The 24,230-nt window shown below is 45.2% G+C and overlaps 1 gene segment (V, D, J or C); it reads right to left on the reverse strand.

Moving 5' to 3' along the window:
• Window positions 1-1,135: 1,135 nt before the first annotated feature.
• Window positions 1,136-24,230, reverse strand: part of LOC140204460 (immunoglobulin heavy constant gamma 4-like) — a 30,319-nt gene continuing 7,224 nt past the window's right edge. Inside the window, 1 exon segment of the C gene segment in view lies at window positions 1,136-1,720. Coding sequence covers window positions 1,709-1,720 — 12 coding nt within the window.

A 24,230-nucleotide genomic window follows, 5' to 3' on the forward strand; every position in this document is an offset into this window, starting at 1 on the left:
GAGATGTGGGGTTTGGAATCTGATTCCCAGATTCTTCCAAATAACTGATTTTAAAATTGTTTCTTATACACGGGAATCACAACCTTCCTGAAGATCAATCGTGTATTCCCAATCTCTGTCGTATGCCCTCATGAACAAAGTTGAGAATTAACCACAATTTCTGGTTCTGTGGAGGGGTATTTTTCCCGTTGGCTGGTCCTTCATAGTTTTCCCCAATGTCTATTCCTGGAGTATATTCCTTCAATATCTGGTCCTGTGTGCCTTCCTGCAATGTCTGTTTCTTGGACTTACTCTGCTCAAATCAGGTGCTGGTGCCCATCATCTAAATAGCTGTTCTGTTCTATTCTTGGTTTGCATTGATTAGTAACTGTTTAATGTTTTCTACTCCGAATGTGCTTACCCCAGTATCTGTTGTATTTTCCTGCATTGACATATTTTTTCAGAATGCTCTCTCCTGCTGACATCACATTAAAACATGAACATGGTCGATCTCCAGTTCTGTGTCACCTGTACTTGTACCAACAGCTCCACACTCTCTGATGGGGGATGCTGCAGGATGCACAAAGTTTCCTTCAGCTAAACACCGAGCAGGCCAAAGGCTTTGGTCCCCACAGTGAGTTCTGTTTCAGGGCACTGATGCTGTTAATTCATGTTTCAGTGATGTGAGAACAGAAATTCAGGCTGACTTGGCTGTTCACTGTAGTACAGAGGGACAGAGGTGCTGCCTTTCAGCTGAGACACCGAAGGGAGGGAGATTGTGTGTGCAATGGAGAAGCTGCTGTACCTACGGTTTTATAGGACATGGAGTGTGGAGATTAGGATAATGTGTTGAAGTATGGATTGAGACACTCATTATGAAACACTCCATCAATATCTGGCTCTGGGATGTGTAATGGGGTTCTGATAAACTCTTCCAATGAGCCTCTGTGCTTTCCTGAATATCTTTCTCGGGGTGCAGCACCCCAGTGTTCCCACTGTGAGAAATCCCTTATGAACATGAGCAGTACGTGTGGGGCTACACTCATATATTACCGGCTGGGAATCTCTCCGCTATTTGTCCCGGGATGCATTACCCACTCGTACGTGGAGGCAGATGGAATCTCTGCAGTGATGAGGGAACTAAGATGGGCTGAATGGCTTCCCTCAGTTTTATCAACTCCAGTCACTTCATGTTCTCCTTTTCTTTGTTTTTAATGAATAAAATTTCAAATCATGACATGACATAAACTCCAGTGGAAAACTGGAAGAAAAGCTATAGGCAATGATTTGTACAACATCTGATTTACAAAATTTGACAGAACATCCTCCACCACACTACCCCTCCCCATGTGAACTTCTTGCTCCATAACAATAATAACCACTTCCTCAACTCCCTCTTCTCCATCACTAAACACACCCACCTTCCCCTGCTCCCCATTCCCAAGCCTTAACCCTGCCTTCCTCTCCCCTCCTGTAAACCCCCTCCAGTGTCACATATCCTGCCATTTTCCCAATGTATCATCCACCGCTGTCCCTCCGCCCACCGAACCGGCTCTGTGCCCCCATTTCCCATCTGGCATCCCCGGTACATTTAGAGGTTTATTTTCTGAAATGAGCAGTTGCAGTGCAGTAGCCTCGGATTGCCGAGTGAGTGAGATGGAGACTCCATTTCCAAACATCGCAGCCACACGGGGATCTCTTGACTGAATGTGGGGCGTGTGTCTGCTGGTCACTGCTGAACCTGAAATATAGACAGGAGAGTATGATATTGTGTGTGACAAGGTGCAGCACAGACATTAACCTGTGAGGACAGGTGAACTAAATAACATCTCATTCCAGGAGATGAAACCCCATGAAGAGGTGTCTGTCAGTATTCTCCAAAATCAACCGGAAACAAAAAATCTGAATACCAGTTGGGAACTTTAGAATGATCCACAGTTGGGTGAATGTTTTAGTTCCTGAGTAAAACCATAAGAGACTGGAGCAGAATTCGGCCATTTGTACCTTCGAGTCAGCTCCAGTATTTTATCATGACTGATCCAATTTCCCTCTCAGCCCCAGTCACCTGCCTTTTCCCAGTATCCCTTCATGTCCTGACTAATCAAGAATCTACCATCCTGTTCCTTAAATATACCCAGTGACTTGGGCACCACAGTTGCCTGTGGCAACAAATTACACAGATTCACCCCTCTCTGGCAAAAGAATTTCCTCCTCATCTCTGTTCTAAATGGACGACCCTCTAGTCTGAGGCTGTGTCCTCTGGTCCTAGACTCCCCCACCTGAGGAAACATTCTCTTCACATCCACTCTGTCGAGGAATTTCAACATTCGATGGATTTCAATGAAATACCCCCCTCATTCTTGTGAATTCCAGTGAATACAGACCTGAGCCATCAAACATATCTCATATGATAAGCCTTTCAATCCCAGAACCATTTCGTTAAACTCCTTTGAACCCTCATCAATGTCAACATATCCTTTCTTAGATAAGGTGCCCAGAACTGTTCACCGTACTACAATTGAGACCTCACCAGTGCCTTCTAAAAACTGAACATTACATCCTTGCTTTCATATTTCAGTCCTTTAGAAATGAATTCCACAGACTCAACTTGCAAATTAACCTGAATGGAATCCTGCACAAGGCCCTTTGGACCTCAGATTTCTGAATTTTATCCCCATTTAGAAAATAGTCTATGCTTTTATTTCTTCTCCCAAGGTGTATGATCATTCACTTCCCAACACTTTATCATATCTGCTACTCTATTGCCTATTCTCCAAATCTGTCTAAGTATTTCTGTAGCCACTCTGCTTTCTGAACTCTATCTGCCCTTCCACCTCTCTCAGTATCATCCACAAACTTGGCCCTAAAAGCCATCAATTTTGTAATCCAAATCAAAGTTGACGAGGGTCAGGCGGTGAATGTTGTCTATATGGACTTCACTAAGGCCTTTGACAAGGTTCCACATGAAAAGTTAGTTAGGAAGGTTCAATTGTTCGGTATTAGTATTGAAGTGGTAAAATGGATTTGGATGGGTGACGCCAGAGAGTACTGGTGGATAACTGTTTGTCAGATTGGAGGCTGGTGACTGGTGGTGTGCCTCAGGGATCTGTACTGGGTCCAGTGTTGTTTCTCATAGATATTAATGATCTGGATGATGGGGTGGTAAATTGGATCGGTAAGTATGCAGATGATACTCAGATCGGTGGAGTTCTGGATAACAAAGTAGGTTTTCAAAGCTTGCAGAGAGATTTAGACCACTTAAGAGTGGGCTGAAAGGCGGCAGATGAAGTTTAATGCTGATAAATGTGAGGTGCTGCATTTTGGAAGGACTAATCAAAATAGGGCATACATGGTAAATGGTAGGGCATTGAAGAAAGCAGTAGAACAGAGCGATCTGGGAATAATGGTGCATAGTTCCCTGAAGGTGAAATCTCATGTGGATAAGGTGGTGAAGAAAGCTTTTGGTATGCTGGCCTTTATAAATCAGAGCACTGGGTATAGGAGTTGGGATGTAATGTTGAAATTGTACAAGGCATTGGTAAGGCTAATTGTGGAGTATTGTGTACAGTTCTGGTCACCGAATTATAGGAAAGATGTCAACAAAATTGAGAGAGTACAGAGAAGATCTAGTAGAATGTTACCTGGGTTTCTTCTCCTAAGTTACAGAGAAAGGTTGAACAAGTTGGGTCTTTATTCTTTGAAGCATAGAAGATTGAGGGGGGACTTGATAGAGGTATTTAAAATTATGAGGGGGATAGATAGAGTTGACGTGGATAGGCTTTTTCCATTGAGAGTTGGGGAGATTCAAACAAGAGGACATGAGTTGAGAGTTAAAGGGCAAAAGTTTTGGGGTAACATGAGGGGGAACTTCTTTACTCTGAGTGTTGTAGCTGTGTAGAACGAGCTTCCAACACAAGTGGTTGAGGCAGGTTTGGTGTTGTCATTTAAAGTTAAATTGGATAGCTATATGGACAGGAAAGGAATGGAGGGTTATGGGCTGAGTGCAGGTCGGAGGGACTAAGTGAGATTAAGAGTTCGGCACGGACCAGAAGAGCCGAGATGTAAGGTCTTGGCCTGAATCATCGTTTGTTTACTCTTTTCCATAGATGCTGCCTGGTGTTATCCTGCCTTTCGAATATTTCTTCTTTGGAATGCATCTACATTGTGTCTTTCAAATTGCTCCCAGGATCTCCAGCCATTTCTGCTCTGCCATCATCCCTGCTCGTGTCCCTTTCCAATCAATTTCGGCTAGCTCCTCTCTCATGCCTCCGTCATTCCCTTTACTCCACTTTAATACTGACTTTAGATTCTCCTTTTCAAATTAATAGTAGTGTGAATTACATCATGTTATAATCATTGGCTCCCAAGCATTCCCTTACCTTAAACTCTCCACTCTATTCTGGTTCATTGCACCACACCCAATTCTGAATATCTAATTGCCCAGTGGGCTCATTCACCACCTACTCTTTAAAAAATCTCGTTGGCATTCTACAAATTCTTTCCTTTGGGATGCGGCACCAAAATAATTTACTACAGCACGGGCCATTTGGCCCACACTGTTGTGCCAAAACAGCGATAAAGGAAATCAAAAACACCCAAAATCAATCCCTCCCACCTACTCCATGTCAATATCCCCTGTTCTTCCCTACATCCACTTGCCTATCCAAACATCTCTCATGTATTTGCCTCCACCACCACAGCAGGCAACACATTCCAGCCATCCTCCACTCTCTGATTATAAAACTCACCCCTCATATCCCCTTGAACCTACCCGCTTCACCTAAAATTCATTCCCTCTGGTAATACATATTTCAACCCTGGGACAGAGATATTCTCTGTCCAGCATATCTTTGTCTCTCATAATCTTGCAAACCTCTATCAGAACGCCCCCCCCCCACCTAAGCCTCCAACGCTCCAGAGAAAACAACCCAAGTTTATGTAGACCCTCCTGATTGCATGTTCCCTTGAAACCAGGCAGCATCCTGGCAAACCTCTTCTACACCCTCTCCAAAGCCTCAACATCCTTCCAATAGTGGGGCAACCAGAACTTCAGTCTGATCTAACCTGAGTTTTATAAAAGCTGCAACATAACCTGACAGTGCCTCGAATATTAAAAAAAAGCATTCTTTAAACCTTGTTAACCATCTTATTGACCCGTGTAGCCACTTTCAAGGAGTATGAACTTGGACCCCAAGATTTCTCTGCTCAACAACACTGTAAAAGACCTTACTCTTAAAAATGTACTGTCTCTTTTCATTTGCCCTCCCGGGGTGTGACACCTCGCATTTATCTGGATTAAACTCCATCTGCCATTTCTCAGTCCACATCTGCAGCTGATCAATGTTGTGCTGTATTCTTTGCCAGTCTTCTACACTGTCAACAACTCCACCATTCTTGGTACCATTCACAAATTTACAAACCCACCCGTCCGCATTTTCATCCAGATCATTTATATACATTACAGACAGCAGAAGTCCCAGCACGGATACCTACAGAAATCCACTAATTACAGACCTCCAGCTTGAACAAGTCCCCTGAACCATTACCATCTGTCTTCTATGCGCGACCATTTTGAATCCAAACAGCTAGTTTGCCACGGACCCCATGCATCTTAATCTTCTGGATTAGCCTCCCATGGGGGACTTTGTCAAATGTCATCCTAAAATCCACGTAGACAACAACTACTGCCTTACCCTCATCAATCTGTCTTGTCACCTTGTCAAAAAACTCTGTCAAGTTGTAAGTGCTGACCTGCCATGCATAAAGCCATGCTGTCTCTCCCTAAATTAGGTCATGGCTTTCCAAATGCTCAGATATCCTATCCTTGTGATTTTTATTGGACAATTTCCCTTCAATTGAAGTGAGATTTACTGATCCATAGTTCCCAGAATTTTCCCATGTTCCCTTCTTAAATTAATGAGAGAGGACACAAAGATTCTGGTCAAGGGCCCAGCAAGCTCACCTTTTGCATCCTTCAAAAACCTGGAGTAAATCCCATCTGGCCCTGAGGATTTATCCATCTTAGTCATGATTAGGAGGCCCAACACTTCCTTCTCCTTGACCTCTAAATACCCTATTGTAATTATATACTCAGCATTGATCTCTTGGTCCTCCATATCCTTTTCCTTGGTAAATACTGAACCAAAGTACTCACTTGGCACCTCATTCACATTCTCTGCATTCAAGCAACTGCTCCCCCCCCCCACTTATCCTTGAGTGGTCCCACCCTCTCCTGAGTTATTGTCTTACTCTTGGTGTCTGTATAAAATGCCCTGAGATTCACCTTAATCCCACTTGCCAAGGACTTTTCATGGCCCTTCCTGGCTTTCCTCATTCCCAGTAGTTCGTTCTCGTTTCTTTACACTCCTCATGTGCTTCCTTTGATCCGAACATCTGAAACTTTACACACTTCTTCTTTTCCTTCTTGACTAAATTCATCACCTCTCTGGATATCCAATGTTCTCTTATACTTCCATCCCCATCCTGCCTTCGAACAGGAACATACCTTTCCTGTACTGTGTGCAATTGCTCTTTAAACACCCTCCATTCTTTAAGAAGGGAGGAAGGCAAAATAAAGGAAATTATAGGCGAGTTATCCAAAACTCAGTGGTTGGGAAGTGTTGAAGTCTCTTTCTTTAGGATGAGGTTTTGGTGTATTTGGAGACAAATGATAACATATGTCAAAGTCAGCGTCGTTTCTGCAATGGGAAATCTTGCCTGACAAATCTGTTAGAGTTCTTTGAGGAAATAACAAGCAGGATGGACAAAGGAGAGGCAGTGAATGTTATTTACTTGGATTTTGAAAAGTTATTTGATAAGGAGCAACACATGAGGCTGCTTTACAAGATAAAATTGAATAGCATTACAGCAGAGATATTGGCGTGGAGAGAAGAATAGCTGACAGGAGGCAGAAAGTGGAAATAAAAAGGGCCTTCTCTGGTTGGTTGTCATTGACTGGTGGTGTTCCTCAGGGGTCAGGATTGAGCGCTACTTTTCACATTGTTTGGTTATGATTCAGATAATGGAATTAATGGCTTTGTGGCAAAGTTTGTGGATGATACAAAGATAGGTGGAGGGGTAGGTGGTGCTGAGGAAGCAGTGCAATTGCAGTATGACTTAGATAAATTGGAAGAATGGGCAAAAAGTGGCAGATGGATTACAATCTTGGGAAAAACATGATAATGCATTTAGGTAAATACTTTATTCTTTATACTTTATGGTACTTGACACTTTATTGTCACCAAACAGTTAGTACTAGAACGTACAATCATCACAGCGATATTTGATTCTGCGCTTCCCACTCCCTGGATTACAAATATTAAATATTACAAATAGTAAAAATTAATAAATATTAAAAATTTAATTATAAATCATAAATAGAAATTAGAAAATTGGAAAGTAAGGTAGTGCAAAAAAACTGAGAGGCAGGTCCGGATATTTGGAAGGTACGGCCCAGATCCGGGTCAGGATCCGTTCAGCAGTCTTTTCACAGTTGGAAAGAAGCTGTTCCCAAATCTGGCCATAGGAGTCTTCAAGCTCTTGAGCCTTCTCCCGGAGGGAAGAGGGACGAAAAGTATGTTGGCTGGGTGGGTCGTGTCCTTGATTATCCTGGCAGCACTGCTCCGACAACGTGCGGTGTAAGGTGAGTCCACGGACGGAAGATTGGTTTCTGTGATGTGCTGCGCCATGTTCACGATCTTCTGCAGCTTCTTCCGGTCTTGAACAGGACAACTTCCGTACCAGGTTGTGATGCACCCTAGAAGAATGCTTTCTAGGGTGCATCCATAAAAATTAGTGAGGGTTTTAGAGGACAGGCCAAATTTCTTTTGTTTTCTCAGGAAGTAAAGGTGCTGTTGGGCCTTCTTGGCAGTGAACTCTGCTTGGCTGGACCAAGTGAGGTCATTTGTGATATTGACCTCGAGGAATTTAAAGCTTTTGACCTGTTCCACTTGTGCACCACCGACGTAAATTGGGTCGTGCGGTCTGCTACTCCTTCTGAAGTCAACAACCAATTCCTTCGTCTTGCTGACGCTGTGGGATAAGTTATTGTCTTCGCACCATGCCACCAGGTTCTTAATTTCCTGTCTGTGCTCAAACTCATCATTACCTGAGATACGGCCTACGATTGTTGTGTCATCAGCAAACTTTTATATTGAGCTTGATGGAAACTTGGCTACACAATCATGGGTGTGCAGTGAGTACACAGTCTTGTTGGGCACCGTTGCTCAGAGTGATTGTAGAGGAGAGCTTGTCCCGTATTTTTACAGCCTGGGTCCTGTCTGTGAGGAAGTTGAAGATCCAGCTGCAGATCGGAATGCTAAGGCCCAGGTTCCGGAGTTTAGGAATCAGTTTATTTGGAACGACGGTATAAAGGCAGAGCTGTAGTCAATGAAAAGGAGCCTTACGTATGCATCTTTATTCTCCAGGTCATCTAAGGAGGAATGTAGGGCCAGAGAGATGGCATCTGCCGTTGACCTGTTGCTCCGGTACGTGAATTGCAAAGCGTCGAGGTTGACCGGTAGGCTGTGGTTGATGTGTGCCATAACCAATCCCTCGAAGCACTCCATAGCAATTGATGTCAGAGCCACCGGTCGATAGTCATTCAGGCATGCCACCTTGCTCTTCTTCGGCACTGGGATTATCGTTGTCTTCTTAAAACACGAAGGAATCTTAGACTGAAGCAAGGAGCAGTTGAAGATGTCAGCAAACATTCCAGCTAGCTCACTTGCACAGGCCCGGAGAACCTGTCCTGGGACGCCATCTGGGCCCGTCGCCTTCCTTGGATTTATCTTCAGGAAGGCCCTTCTAATGTCCTCCTCGGTGATGACGAATCTCGATGCCACCAGGTCCGGTTCATCCGGAGGGAGGGGGATGCTCCTCTTCTGTTCGAATCTTGCGTAGAATACGTTGAGTTCATCAGGAAGAGAAGTGCCACAGTCATTGATATTCCCAGCCTTTTCTTTGCGCCTAGTGATCTCATTTAGACCCTGCCATAGTCTACTGGCATCCCTTTGGTTAGCTTGGGCTCGATATTGCCTCTTGGCGCCCTTAATGGCTTTCCGGTGTTCACGCCTGGACTCCGTGTAGCGACTGGTATCTCCAGACCTAAGAGCTGCAGCTCTAGCCTTTAAAAGGGACTTCACCTCATAATTCATCCAAGGTTTCCGGTTAGGGAATACCCGGATCGTCTTGTGAGACACACAGTCCTCCGTGCATTTCCATATAAAGTCCGTGACAGCTGAGGCATACTCATCGAGGTTAGCTGCCGAGTCCATGAATACTAATCAGTCCACCGATTCAAAGCAGTCACGGAGGACCTCACCTGTTTCCTCCTTCCAACGCGACACTACTTTTGACAGCGTGAACTCCCACTTCAGTTTCTGTTTGTAAGCTGGGAGGAGGAGTACGGTCTGATGGTCCGATTTTCCGAAGTGAGGTCGTGGTGCTCGGACACTGTGTCACTGACAAGCTCTTGCAGCCCGGACCTGGAACACCTGTCAGTGAAGTGTCGTCCCTACTATCTGCCATGGGAATTCACTGTGTAGCAGTGGTCAAGTATATTCGGGCCTCCAGTGGGTCAGGAGACATGTTGGTATAACTTTGGCATCGCATTTCTGAGGTTGGCCTGGTTAAAGTCCCCAGCCGTAATCGTAAAGCCTCCGGATACCTGGTCTCAAGTACACTGATGTTGGCATACAGTATGTTCAGAGCACACTCCACGTCCGCCTGGGGGGGAATGTAGACCACTGTCAGTATGACCGAGATGAATTCCTGTAGCAGATAGTAGCGACGACACTTCACCGACAAGTGTTCCAGGTCTGGGCTTCAGGAGCTTGTCAGTGCCACTGTGTCCGATCACCACCCAGTGTTGATCAGTAGGCAGACACCACTTCCCCTCGTCTTGCCCGAAGACGTCGTGCGGTCCATCCGATAGATCGAAAACCCCTCGGGTCAGATGGCACAGTCAGGGGTGGCGGGGGAGAGGCAGGTCTCGGTGAAACAGAATACACAGCAGTTCCTCATCTCCCTGCAGTAGGTGAGTCTCCCTTTAAGATCATCCACCTTGTTGTCTCTGGCTTGCACATTAGCTAGCAGGATTGTGGGCATAGGGACCGTGAAGCCCCTCAGCTTCAATCTGACCAGCAGCCCAGCTCCTTTCCCACACTTCCTCGGTAAATAGTGCATCTTTCCAGGTTTCCGTCGATATCAGTGTGTTGTTCTCAGCTCTTTGAGATAGGTGGACGCGTCCCGCGGGAATCAGCAGGCCACGTCGTTGTGTGCTCCGGGTCGGGCCGAGTAACGGGGGGAGGCTCCGCTGCCACTTCCAGCTGCCGGGGGCCCGGGCTGTCGATTGGATCAGGCCCCGAAACCGACTCTTAATCCCAGAGGGCTGGGCTCCTGGCTGAAGCAAGTCCGTAAACTGAGCCACGGTTGCGGAGCCTTCATTCCAGGCGAGCCTCGGGCTCGATTTCCGAGGTTGGCGGTGGAGGCCTCACTTCCGGTAGCTGTGGATGGCCACCAACGGGGCTTTACGGTGGTCGCTCCGGGGAAGCGTCTGCGGCACCTTGAGGTCTCCGCCGTCACTTCTGTGTGGTCATCTGCTCCGGAGAGGTGCTGGTCGGAATGGGCCGTGTCTCCAAGCGCTCCTGCACGGTGGTAGGCCGCGGGTCTCCGGGAACGTGGTCGGGTCCAGGTGCGGTCCGGAGTTTAAGAAGCAGTTCTGGCGCGGTGGTCTCCATCTGGGTCAGTAGCTTCGCCAGAGTGTTGTTGATCTTGATCTTGCTGAATTGGAGTTTTAGAAGGGTTTCTCGGTTACAGGACAGTGGGGAGGGCAGTTTGCTCCGGGGAGAGCTCACGCAAAGTCGCCGGTTACAGGCGGCATTTTTAACGGATGTGGAACAATGGAACAATAGTGCGAACTATTATCTAAATGGGGAAAAGGTTCAAACAACAGAGGTGCAAAGGGACTTAGGAGTCCTCGTGTAAGGCTCCCAGAAGGTTAATTCACGGGTTGAGTCTGTGGTAGAGAAGGCAAATACAATATTAGCATTTATTTCAAGGGGAATAGAATATAAAAGCAAGGAGATAATGCTGAGGCTTTATAAGGCACTAATCTGGCCACACTTGGAGTATTGTCAACAGTCCTGGGCCCCTTTTCTTAGAAAGGGTGTGTCTTCATTGGAGAGAGTCACAAGGATGATTCTAGAAATGAAGGGGTTAACATATGAGGAGCGTTTGGCAGCTTTGGGCCTGTACTCGCTGGAACTTAGAAGAATGCGGACAGATCCCATTGAAAACTACCGAATGTTGATGGGAGGAGATAGGGTGGATGTGGAGAGGATGTTTCCTATGGAGGGAGTAAGCAGAACAAGAGGGCACAGTTTCAAAATTGATGGGTGATCTTTTAGAACAGAGGTAAGGAGGATTTTTTTTAGCCTGAGAATAGTGAATCTGTGGAATGCTCTGCCACAGACTGCAGTGGAGGCCAATTCTGTAGGTATTTTTAAAGCAGAAGGTGATATTTTCCTGATCAGTCAGGGCATCTGAGGATATGGTGAGAAGGCAGCTGTATGGGGTTGAGTGGAATCCAGGATGAGCCATGATGGAATGGCAGGGTAGCCTTGATGGGCTGAATGGCCTAATACTGCTCCTGTCTCACTGCCTTTTGTCTAATGTGGACTTGCCAGAGAAAAGGTGTTCCCAATTAATGCCAATTAGCTCTTCTGTCAGTTAGTCCTGACGAAGGGTCTTGGCCTGAAACGTCGACTGTACCTCTTCCTAGAGATGCTGTCTGGCCTGCTGCGTTCACCAGCAACTTTGATGTTTGTTCACAATTAACGCTTCTTAGTTCCTGCCTAATGCCCTTGTAAATTTCCCTATGTCAATTTAAATCTCTTCCACAAGGACCACACCTATCCTTGTTGATAGCTATCCTGAAAGTTAACGAGTTGTGGTCACGATTCCCGAACTGTTCACCCACTGAAAGGTCAGTCACCTGGCCAGGCTCCTTCCCCAAAACCAGGTGCAGTATGGCCCCTCCTTTCATTGGACCGTGCACATATTGATTTAAGAAACCTACTTAACAAATTCAAACCCATCTGAGCCCCTTACATTAAGAAGCCTTCCCAGTTTATATTCGGAAAGTTGAAATCCCCCATGACACCAACCCTATTATTTTTACACTTTTCTTTAATCTGATTGCACATCTGTTCCTCAATGTCCCAGTGGTTATTAGGGGGTCCATAGTACAATCCCATCAGTGTGATTGCACCCTGTCTAACCCTGAGTTTCACCCACATCGACTCAGTTTCTGACCCCTCCATTATGTCTCCTCTGAATGCAGCTGTGATATTGTCCCTGATCAGGACTGCAACTGCCCACCCCCTTACCTACTCCTCTATCTTTTCTAAAACTCCAAAAACCTGGCACATTAATCACTCATTCCTTCTGCTCTCTCAACCAAGTTTCAGTGATGTCTACAACATCGTAGTTCCATGTACTGATCCATGCTGTAATTTCATCATCCTTATCCATAATAATCCCAGTATTCAAATATATACACTTCAAGCTATCTGACCCATTCTACCTGTTATTTAAATTTTGCCTTTCAATACTATCCCTGACATCTAACTTCTGGTCAGATCCATCCCCTACTGACCTGGGGCTCTGGTTCTCAGCCCCCTGAAAAACCACTTTAAACTCTCCCAAGTAGCATCAACAAACCCTGAAGCCAGGATATTGCCCCCCCGCCAGTTCAGGTGCAACCCATCCCAATCTTCCTGCATATTGAAATTCCTGAAGACAGTTTTAACATTGCACCTTTGACATGCATTTTCTATCTCCCATTGTAATTTGTAGACCACATCTTTGCTATTCTGTTCACAGGTCTGTATATAACTCCCAGCAGGGTCTTTCATCCTTGCAGATTGTTAGCTCTACCCAGAATGATTTGACACTTTCTGAGAGCCACACCATGCTCACTGCCTACCTGCCTGTCCTTTCAATACAATGTGCATCCTTGGACATTAAGCTCACCTCTATAATCTTCTTTCAGCCATGATCCACTGATGCCCACAATGTCATACGTGTCAATCTGTTGTTGTGTTTCAAGTTCATCTAGCTTATTCTGTATACTGTGTGCATTCAATTATAACACCTTCAGTCCTGTGTTCATCACCCTTTTTTGATTTTGTCCTCCTTTTAAATTTCAACTCATCCCATTGACTGCAATTTTGGCCTACCACCAGCCTCTGCTTGCGAGCAGTCTCACTACACACTGCCTCTGTTTGTAAACCAACAACTAGATCCTCAGCCCTATCACTCAATTTCTCATCTCCTGTCAAATTGGTTCAAATCTTTCTGAACAGCACAAGCAAACCTGCTCACAAAAATGTTTATCCCCCTTGGATTCACACGCAACCCATCCCTTTTGTATCAGTTGTAACTTCCCCAGAAGGGATCCCAGTGATGCAGAAATCTAAACCCCTGCCCCTGCATCAGTTCCTCAGCTATGCATTCATCTGCCAAATCATCCTATTTTTCCAATAACCTGTTGTTCTCTCAATACAACTCTTGCTTGATTTCCTTGTTTAAGTTCACAATTATTGCCCCAAATTCACATTCACATTCTTCCACCTTTTGCTTATGAAGAGCCAGAAGATCTAACATATCGATGCAACTTCAAAGAAGGCACAACAGCTGCTATATTCCATTAGGAGCTTGAGGAGATTTGGTATGTCACCTGAAACAATCACAAATTTCGATAGATGTACCATGGAGAGCATTCTAACTGGCTGCATCATGGTCTGGTATGGGGGTGCAGGAGGGAGGGGCTACTGCATGGGATAGAAACAAACTGCAGAGAGTTGTAAACTCAGTCAGCTCCATCATGGGCACTGGCCTCCATAGTACCCAGGACATCTTCAAGGAGTGATGCCTCAAAAAGGCAGCGTCCATCATTCGGGACCCCATCACTCAGGTTATGCCTTGTTCTCATTGCCACCATCAGGAAGGAGATTCAGCAGCCAGAAAGTTCACACTCAACGATTCAGGGACTTCTTTCTCTCTGCCATCTGATTTCTGATTGGAAATTGAACCCGTGATCACTACCTCACTACTGTTTTATTTCTACTTTTGCACTGCTCATTTAATTACATACTTATATATATATATATATACACACACGCACAATAATTCACAGGTTTTTACTCTGTTATTATGCATTGCATTGTACTGTAGCCACAAAGACAACAAATTTCATGGCATATGTCGGTGATATTAAACCTGATTCTGATATATCTGAAAATATACTGGAATGCCGGCTGTTTGAAAAGGCTGATTGCGGAATGTCTGAAGAAATGAGTGATCAGGAATAACAAATATTGAAATCAATCAGGATGTGGATCTTTTATGTGGCAAGATTGTAGAAGGGTTAATGACAGCGACAACAATAAGTATCCCAAGGAAATGGAATAGAGCTGAAAAGAAAATGGTGCCATGGTGGAGAAAAGATTGTGGGGAAACAATTAGGCATCGTAATAGAGCCTTTAGAATGGAAAAGAGGACACACAATTTTCCAAAAATAATTGAGAATAAACATATGCAAGCAATAGTAAGAAAAACAATTAGAAAGGTGAAAAAGGAATATTGGAGTATGATTTGTGACTCCGGAGGAATACAAACACCCATTGACAGTGATTGGAAGATGATAAAAAGAATGAATGGTGTCACCAGGGACATTGGATACCCAGAATTATCTATGGGGAAGGTTTGATTTTAAGTTATGTGAATTGGGAATTTGAGGTTGAATGCAAAATGGGATAAAGGATTTTTTAATTGGTAGACCTATCATGGTGCGACCAGAGAAATCAGTCAAGTGAGCCAATTATGGAAAAGAGAACCCCTCAGAGAAGTGTTGTTGGTCCATTACTATTACTATCATAATAAATGGTATATTTTCTAATATAAGTAGTCGTATTGGAATTTCATTGTGTGGACGATGGAGCTATGTGGAAAAGGGGTGGGAATGTGAAATTTATAACACGGAAACTTTAAGAGACAACGGTTAGCATAGAAACATAGAAAATAGGTGCAGGAGTAGGCCATTCGGCCCTTCAAACCTACACTGCCATTCAGTATGATCACGGCTGATCATCCAACTCAGAACCCTGTGCCAGCCTTCCCTCGATACCCCCAGATCCCTATAGCCACAAGGGCCATATCTAACTCCCTCTTAAACATAGCCAATCAACTGGCCTCAACTGTTTCCTGTGGCAGAGAATTCCACAGATTCACCACTCTCTGTGTGAAGAGGTTTTTCCTCATCTTGGTCCTAAAAGGCTTCCCCTTTATCCTCAAACTGTGGCCCCTCATTCTGGACTTTCCCAACATCGAGAACAATCTTCCTGCATCTAGCCTGTCCTATCCCTTTTGGATTTTAGACGTTTCAATAAGATCCCCCCTCAATCTTCTAAATTCCAACAAATATAAGCCTAGTCGATCCAGTCTTTCATCATATGAAAGTCCTGCCATCCCAGGAATCAATCTGGTGAACCTTCTTTGTACTCCCCCTATGGCAAGGATGTCTTTCCTCAGATTAAGGGACCAAAACTTCACACAATACTCCAGGTGTGGTCTCACCAAGGCCTTGTACAACTGCAGTAGTACCTCCCTGCTCCTGTACTTGAATCCTCTTGCTATGAATGCCAGCATACCATTCGCCTTTTCCATCACCTGCTGTACCTGCATGCCCACTTTCAGTGACTGGTGTATAATGTCACCCAGGTCTCGTTGCACCTCCCCTTTTCCTAATCCGCCACCATTCAAATAATAATCTGTTTTCCTGTTTTTGCCACCAAAGTAGATAACCTCACATTTATCCACATTAAATTGCATCTGCCATGAATTTGCCCACTCACCTAACCTATCCAAGTCACCCTGCATCCTCTTAGCATCCTCCTCACAGCTAACACTGCTGCCCATCTTCGTGTCATCCGCACACTTGGAGATGCTGCATTTAATTCCCTCATCTAAGTCATTAATATATATTGTAAACAACTGGGGTCCCAGCACTGAGCATTGCGGTACCCCACTAGTCACTGCCTGCCATTCTGAAAAGGTCCCGTTTATTCCCACTCTTTGCTTCCTGTTTGCCAACCAATTCTCTATCCACATCAATACCATACCCCCAATACCGTGTGCTTTAAGTTTGCACACTAATCTCCTGTGTGGGACCTTGTCAAACGCCTTTTGAAAATCCAAATATACCACATCCACTGGTTCTCCCCTATCCACTCTACTAGTTACATCCTCAAAAAATTCTGTGATTCTTCAGACATGATTTTCCTTTCACTAATCCATTCTGACTTTGTCCGATGATTTCACCGCTTTCCAAAAGTGCTGTTATCACATCTTTGATAACTGACTCCAGCATTTTCCCCACCACTGATGTTGAGCTAACCGGTCTATAATTCCCTGGTTTCTCTCTCCCTCCTTTTTCAAAAAGTGGGGTTACATTAGCCACCCTCCAATCCTCAGGAACTAGTCCAGAATCTAAAGAGTTTTGAAAAATTATCAGTAATGCATCCACTATTTCTTGGGCTACTTCCTTAAGCACACTGGGATGCAGACCATCTGGCCCTGGGGGTTTATCTGCCTTTAATCCCTTCAATTTACCTAACACCACTTCCCTACTAACATGTATTTCCCTCAGTTCCTCCATCTCACTGGACCCTCTGTCCCCTACTATTTCCGGAAGATTATTTATGTACTCCTTGGTGAAGACAGAACCAAAGTAGTTATTCAGTTGGTCTCCCATGTCCTTGCTCCCCATAATCAATTCACCTGTTTCTGTCTGTAGGGGACCTACATTTGTCTTAACCAATCTTTTTCCTTTCACATATCTGTAATAGCTTTTACAGTCAGTTCTTGTGTTCCCTTCCAGTTTTCTCTCATAATCTTTTTTCCTTTTCCTAACTAAGCCCTTTGTCCACCTCTGCTGGACTCTGAATTTCTCCCAGTCCTCAGGTGAGCCACTTTTTCTGGCTAATTTGTATGCTTTTTCTTTGGAATTGATACTATCCCTAATTTCCCTTGTCAGCCATGGGTGCACTGCTTTCCCTGATTTATTCTTTTGCCAAACTGGGATGAACACTTGTTGTAGTTCATCCATGCGATCTTTAAATGCTTGCCATTGCATATCCACCGTCAACCCTATAAGTGTCATTTGCCCGTCTATCTTAGCTAAATCACGTCTCATACCTTCAAAGTTACCCTTCTTTAAGTTCTGAACCTTTGTTTCTGAATTAACTATGTCACTCTCGATCTTAATGAAGAATTCCACCATATTATGGTCACTCTTGCCCAAGGGGCCTCTCACGACAAGATTGCTAATTAACCCTTCCTCATTGCTCAATACCCAGTCCAGAATAGCCTGCTCTCTAGTTGGTTCCTCGACATGTTGGTCCAAAAAACCATCCCGCATACATTCCAAGAAACTCTCTTCCTCAGCACCCTTACCAATTTGGTTCACCCAATCTACATGTAGATTGAAGTCACCCATTATAACTGTTGTTCCTTTATTGCACGCATTTCTAATTTCCTGTTTAATGCCATCCCCAACCTCACTACGACTGTTAGGTGGCCTGTACACAACTCCCACCAGCGTTTTCTGCCCCTTAGTGTTATGCAGCTCTACCCATATCGATTCCACATCCTCCTAGTTAACTTTCTTCCTTTCTATTGCGTTAATCTCCTCTCTAACCAGCAATGCTACCCCACCTCCTTTTCTTTCATGTCTATCCCTCCTGAATATTGAATATCTTTGAATGTTGAGCTCCCATCCTTGGTCACCCTGGAGCCATGTCTCTGTGATCCCAACTATATCATATTCATTAATAACAATCTGCACTTTTAATTCATCCACCTTGTTACGAATGCGCCTTGCATTGACACACAAAGCCTTCAGGCTCGCTTTTACAACACTCTTAGCCCTTATACAATTATGATGAAAAGTGGCCCTTTTTGATTTTTGCCCTGGATTTGCCGGCCTGCCACTTTTACTTTTCTCCTTACTACTTTTTGCTTCTACCCTCATTTTACACCCCTCTGACTCTCTGCACTTGTTCTCATCCCCCTGTTGTGAATTAACCTCCTCTCTCCTAGTTTCTTTAATTTGATTCCCACCCCCCAACCATTCTAGTTTAAAGTCACCTCAGCAGCCCTCGCAAATCTCCCCGCCAGGATATTGGTCCCCCTTGGATTCAAGTGTAACCCGTCCTTTTTGTACAGGTCACACCTGCGCCAAAGGAGGTCCCAATGATCCAAAAACTTGAATCCCTGCCCCCTGGTCCAGTCCCTCAGCCACTCATTTATCCTCCACCTCATTGCATTCCTACTCTCACTGTCGCGTGGCACAGGCAGTAATCGCGAGATTACTACCTTTGCGGTCCTTTTTCTCAACTCCCTTCCTAACTCCCTATTCTCCTTTCAGGACCTCTTCCCTTTTCCTACCTATGTCATTGGTACCTATATGTACCATGACCTCTGGCTCCTCACCCTCCCACTTCAGGATATCTTGGACGCGATCAGAAATATCCCGGACCCTGGCACCAGGGAGGTAAACCACCATCCAGGTCTCTGGACTGCGTCCACAGGATCGCCAATCTGACCCCCTTACTATCAAGTCCCCTATTACAACTGCCCTCCTCTTCCTTTCCCTACCCTTCTGAGCTACAGGGCCGGACTCTGTGCCAGAGGCACGGCCACTGTTGCTTCCCCCGGGTAAGCTGTCCCCCACAACAGTACTCAAACTGGAGTGCCTATTGTCAAGGGGCACAGCCACCGGGGTACTCTCTATTACCTGACTCTTCCCCTTCCCCCTCCTAACCGTGACCCACTTGTCTGCCTCCCGTGGCCCCGGTGTGACCACCTGTCTGTAACTCCTCTCTATCACCTCCTCACTCTCCCTGACCAGATGAAGGTCATCGAGCTGCAGCTCCAGTTCCCTAACGCGGTCCCTTAGAAGCTGCATCTCGGCGCACCTGGCGCAGATGTGGACGTCCGGGAGGCTTGGAGATTCCAGGGCCTCCCACATCCGGCACCGAGAACAACAAGCTGCCCTCACACTCATACTGCCCCTCTCCTCAAATAACAACAAAAAATGAATGCCAAATCCTCTTCGCCTCACCCGTTTCCGCCTGAGCCGTTAAGGTGGAAGATTGGGCATGAAAATGGGAATTCAGATTTTCAGCAGAGGAATCCAACACAATACTTTTCACAAGGTGGAGGACAGAACAACACTTGAAACTAAAACTTTGGTATAGAATTAGAACGTGTGGGAAGCCTCACATGGTCAACACCTATTAAAAGTAAGAAAGTGCTAAATGTTATGAGGTGTTTAACAGGAAAGGAAAGGGAAGCTGATAGGAAATCCTTGAAAGCAATATATATAGGATTAATAAGATCAATACTGGACTATGGAAGTATGGTATATGGATCAGCATCACACTGTGTGGTCAATAAACTGGATATAATTCACAGTCAAGCATTAAGGTTAATCAGTGGGGCAAAAGGACAACAGCAGTGGTGGCAATGCAGGTGGAGTTGGGAGAGACACCTCTGGAACTGAGAAGAACTCAGCTTGTGGTAACATATTGGGTGAACCTACAAGGGCCTGGAGAAAATCATCGAAGTAAACAGCTTCCAGATCCGTGCTGGGAAAAGGAAAGAAGGAAATCAGAAGTTTTGCATGGAGTATTGAGGGAAAAGCAGAAAGAATAGGAGTTAGTAAAAAGGCAGTGAGTGATACAGTCCCTTTTCCTGGGCTGTCTCCATGACTGTGTGAAGCACCAGAAGTGGATCCTGAATTATTCAAAAAGAGATAGAAAAATAGAGAAGTGATCTTAAATGGTGCAGTGGAATCTTATGTAAATAATAATTATTATGGATATTTACAAATGTCCACACATGCTTCAAAATGGCAATAGTAGATGAGGGATAGGATTGGTAGTGAGACCGATGAGAGTTGTAATATTGTCTGATTCAAGCACAGGAATCAGGAGTCTAAAATATTTACATTCAGCAGAAAGACCAGATATTTTATGTGAGCTAATACAATATTTATTTTGTTCATCCACCATTTCCTTGTCCCTCATTACTACCTTTCCAGCATTGTTTTCCAGTGGTCCGATACCCACTCTCGCCTCTCTTTTACACTTTATGTATCTGAAGCAACTTTTGGTGTTCTCTTTAATATTATTGAGTAGCTTACTTTACCATTCCATCTTATTCTTCTTACTGACTTTTGTAGCTGCCTTCTGTTGGTTTTAAATGCTTCCCAATCCTCTAACCTCCCACAAATGCCAGCTCAATGATATGCCCTCTCTTTGGCTGTTATGTTGCCTTTGACTTCCCTTGTTCTCCATGGTTGTGTCATCTTGCCTTTTGAACACTTCTTCCTCTTCAAACCCCCAGTTATTTCCCTCTTGAAAATAGACTTCGAGGTTCAGCATAAAGGATTCTTATCCCTTTTGACCTAGCAGCTGGATTCCATAAGCTTGGCTGTGAGTTCCCCAGACTGTTCAGGTATTTGCTTGGTCCTCTCCTGAACTAGAGGACACGACTCGATAAGTGTTTGGACTCGCAGAGTCCTATTGACTGGAAATGGCTTTTTTGTCCTTAAGGGCAGGACTTGGTCTCTCGAGACTCTCAGGTTACCTCACACTGAAGGCTGCCCTCTTATTAGTTCTTGGTCACAGGAGAGTCTGGGTCTTGGAACACTATGGTGCAAACAAACCCTCTTATCAGGACTGGACCAAGCAATGATTCTGCCCTTCCTCCAGTCCATGGATGGGTTACACTGGGACAGCCCAGGGTACCGGAGGATCAGCGGTATGAGGGGAGAGTCAATAATGTAGAAACTAATGTCTGCATGATCCCCTATCCTCACCTGCAAATCCACAGTCTGTTGCTGGATCTTCGCAGAACCTAGTGGGTGACCGTCCAACACAGTTGCAGGCATGGGTTGGCTCAACTCTCACAGTGGTATGTCAAACCGATGGGTGGTTCTTAAATCCAGAAAATAACCCTCTGCCCCAGAGTCCAGGCAGCTCTCACCTGCTTTAAGTTTTTACCCCGGGTGAACTCTGCCTTCAGTTCACCCAGAGTCAGTTGTATTGGGAGTAGTGACTGCCACCATCACAGTCCTCCTGAATTTAGACGGTCTTAGCAATATCGACGGTTGCAGCCTGGGACTTTCGGCCCATCATTGACATACTTCCCCGCAGTAAAACCATGACAATGACTCTGACGCCGGGACCTTTCATTGGCAGAGAGTCCAGCACAACTGACCTGCAGGCGTTCGACTGGATCTTGAGCAGGCAAAAGGCTGGTTATGGTCCGAGGTTGTGGGGTGGAACTGTGATGCATAGGAACTGGGCTCAGACTGGCTCACTTCGATTTCTTGAAGTGGTCTCACTCTTGCTCTGCTGGACAATTATCGAGATGGATGGACTGGTCACTCAAAACCTCTCAGATCTCAGTTGGCTCTCCCAAGGCAAGGCGTCCTTCAGTTCATCCGTGGTATTAGAACATGACCACGGCCTCCCCATTCCAACCACTCTTCTGGGCCAAGGTCCAAAATTCGATTGCGTTGTCGGCCGTGGACCAGCCCCCCTGTTGAATCTTCATCAGCCGGTCTGAGTCTCAGCTGGCTCCCGTGAGGTGATTAAACACCTTCCTCATGGCAGCCATGAATTCCTCTGAATCCGAGCAGATCTCAGACCGATGTTCCCAGTGCACAGTGGCCGAGGCCAGGACTTTTCCAGTCCAGGAGAGATAATGAAGGCCACTTTTTCTCACTCTGAAAGGAACCGAGGTAAATGAAGCAAGGTTCTAGTCACGGTATTAAATTAGAGCTGAGCACAAAACAAATGTTGGATGATAGCACAAGTCAGCTTATCATTGAACACCGAACCTCTGTTCAGCTGTTCCTTAAATACTCAGTTCTTGGCACCCAAAAATGATTATCAATTAGCAGGACCATCATGATCCCTTAAAGGGGCCGTGCCAGCTATCCGTACTCCTGGAAGCTGGTGCAGTTGGGAGTGTCTGGTAACAAAGACTTCTGGCTGTTCATGCTCACCATTGAGAATACCGTGGACACAATCTGTGACATCATGATCCTGACATCAGGGATGCAGCATACCATCTGTGTGTCTCTATCGCGCCCATAGAACCTCGTTCTGTTCCTCTGTCTAAGGAATCTCCTATCATCACTGCATTCCTCTTCGCCTCTCTCCTCTTCTGAGCCACGTCACCAGACTCAGTGCCAGAGACCCAGTCACTCTGGCTCCCCTTCAATAGTATCTAAAATTATAGATTTATTATTGAGGGGAACAGCCACAGGTGTTCTCTGCACTTCTTGTACATTTGCCCTCCGTCTCCTGACAGTCACCCAGACACCTGTCTCCTGCAGCCTTGTGGTAATCTCCTCCCTGTAGCTCCTGTCTATCACCTCCTCATATCTGCCACTTCTTTGACCATTCTCCTGATCTTTCTAAGTATTTTTGTAGCCTCTCTGCTTCCTCAACTTTGCCTTCCCCTCCCCATCTCTTTATATCATCTGCAAACTTGGACCTAAAAGCCATCAATTCCATTATCCAAATTATTGACAATTGACATGAAAAGAAGCAGTTGCAACACAGACCCTTGTGGAGCACCACTATTCACTGGCAGCCAACCAGAAAAGGCCCTCTTTTGTTTGCCTACTCTTTGCCTCCTGCCAATCAGCCAGTGTTCCATCCATGCCAGTATCTTTCCTGGAATACCATGGGTTCTAAAGCAACACACACAAAATGCTGAAGGAGCTCAGCAGGCCTGGCAGCATCTGTGAAAAAGAGTCAGCAGTCAATGTTTCAGACTGATGAAGGCTCTTGGCCCAAAACATTGTTTGTTTACCCTCTTCCATAGATGCTGCCTGGCGTCATCCCACCTTAAGAATATTTCTTCTTTGATGCACCTATCTTGCGCCTTCCAATTTGCTCTCAGAATCACCTGCCATTGCTGCTTTGCCATCATCCCTGCTAGTGTCCCCTTCCAATCAATTTTGGCCTTCTCCTCTCAATGTCTTCTGCACTATCCCTGGAATCTCCACCAGTCTTAGAATCATGCACAAATTTACTAACCAACCCATCTTCATTTTCATCCAGAACATTTGTATACATTACAAACAATGTACGTCCCAGTACAGACACCTGTGGAACTCTACTAATCACTGACTTCCAGGTTGAACATGTCCCTTCTACCACTACCCACTCTCTTTTATGTGTAAGCCAGATAATTTGCCACATATCCCATGCATCTTAATCTTTTGGATTAGCCTCCCATTGGGGACTTTGTCAAATGCCTTATTAAAGTCCATGTAAACAGCATCCACTGCCCTGCCCTCATCAATCTGTCTTGTCACCTTGTCAAAAAATCCAAGTTGGTAAGGCACGACTTGCCCTACAGAATGCCCTGCGAGCTCTCTCTACTTAGGTCATGGGTTTCCAAATGCTCAGGTAATCTATCACCAAGACTTTTCTTCTGCAATTTCCCTTCAACTGATGTAAGACTCACCAGTCTATAGTTTGCAGAATTTTCCCTTGTTCCCTTCTTAAATAGAGGTCCAACATTAGTCTAAATGGATTTCAGCAAGGCATTTGATAAGGTGCCCCATGCAAGGGTTATTGAGAAAGTAAGGGATCCAAAGGGACCTTGCTTTGTGGATCCAGAACTGGCTTGCCCACAGAAGGCGAAGAGTTGTTTAGACAGGTCATATTCTGCATGGAAGTTGGTGGCCAGTGGTATACCTCAGGGATCTGTTCTAGGACCCCCTTCTCTTCGTGATTTTCATAAATGACTTGGATAAGGAAGTGGAGGGATGGGTTAGTAAATTTGCTGATGACACCAAGGTTGGGGGTGTTGTGGATAGTGTGGAAGGCTGTCAGAGGGGATGGTGTGGTCCTGATTATGAGAAATAATATTAAATCACTGGAAAGGGGTGACATAGAATCGGAAAGTGTAGAGTCTCTATGGGTTGAGTTAAGGAATGGCAAGAGTAAAAGGACCCCAGTGGAAGTTGTATACAGGCCTCCAAGCAGCAGCCAGGATGTGGATTAAAAATAACAGCAAGAGAAAGAAAAGGCATTTTAAAAGGGCAAAGTCATGATAATCATTGGGGATTTTAACATGGAAGTGGTTTGGGAAAACCA

The sequence above is a fragment of the Mobula birostris genome, chromosome 10 (assembly GCF_030028105.1).
Source record: "Mobula birostris isolate sMobBir1 chromosome 10, sMobBir1.hap1, whole genome shotgun sequence".
Classification (NCBI taxonomy): domain Eukaryota; kingdom Metazoa; phylum Chordata; class Chondrichthyes; order Myliobatiformes; family Myliobatidae; genus Mobula; species Mobula birostris.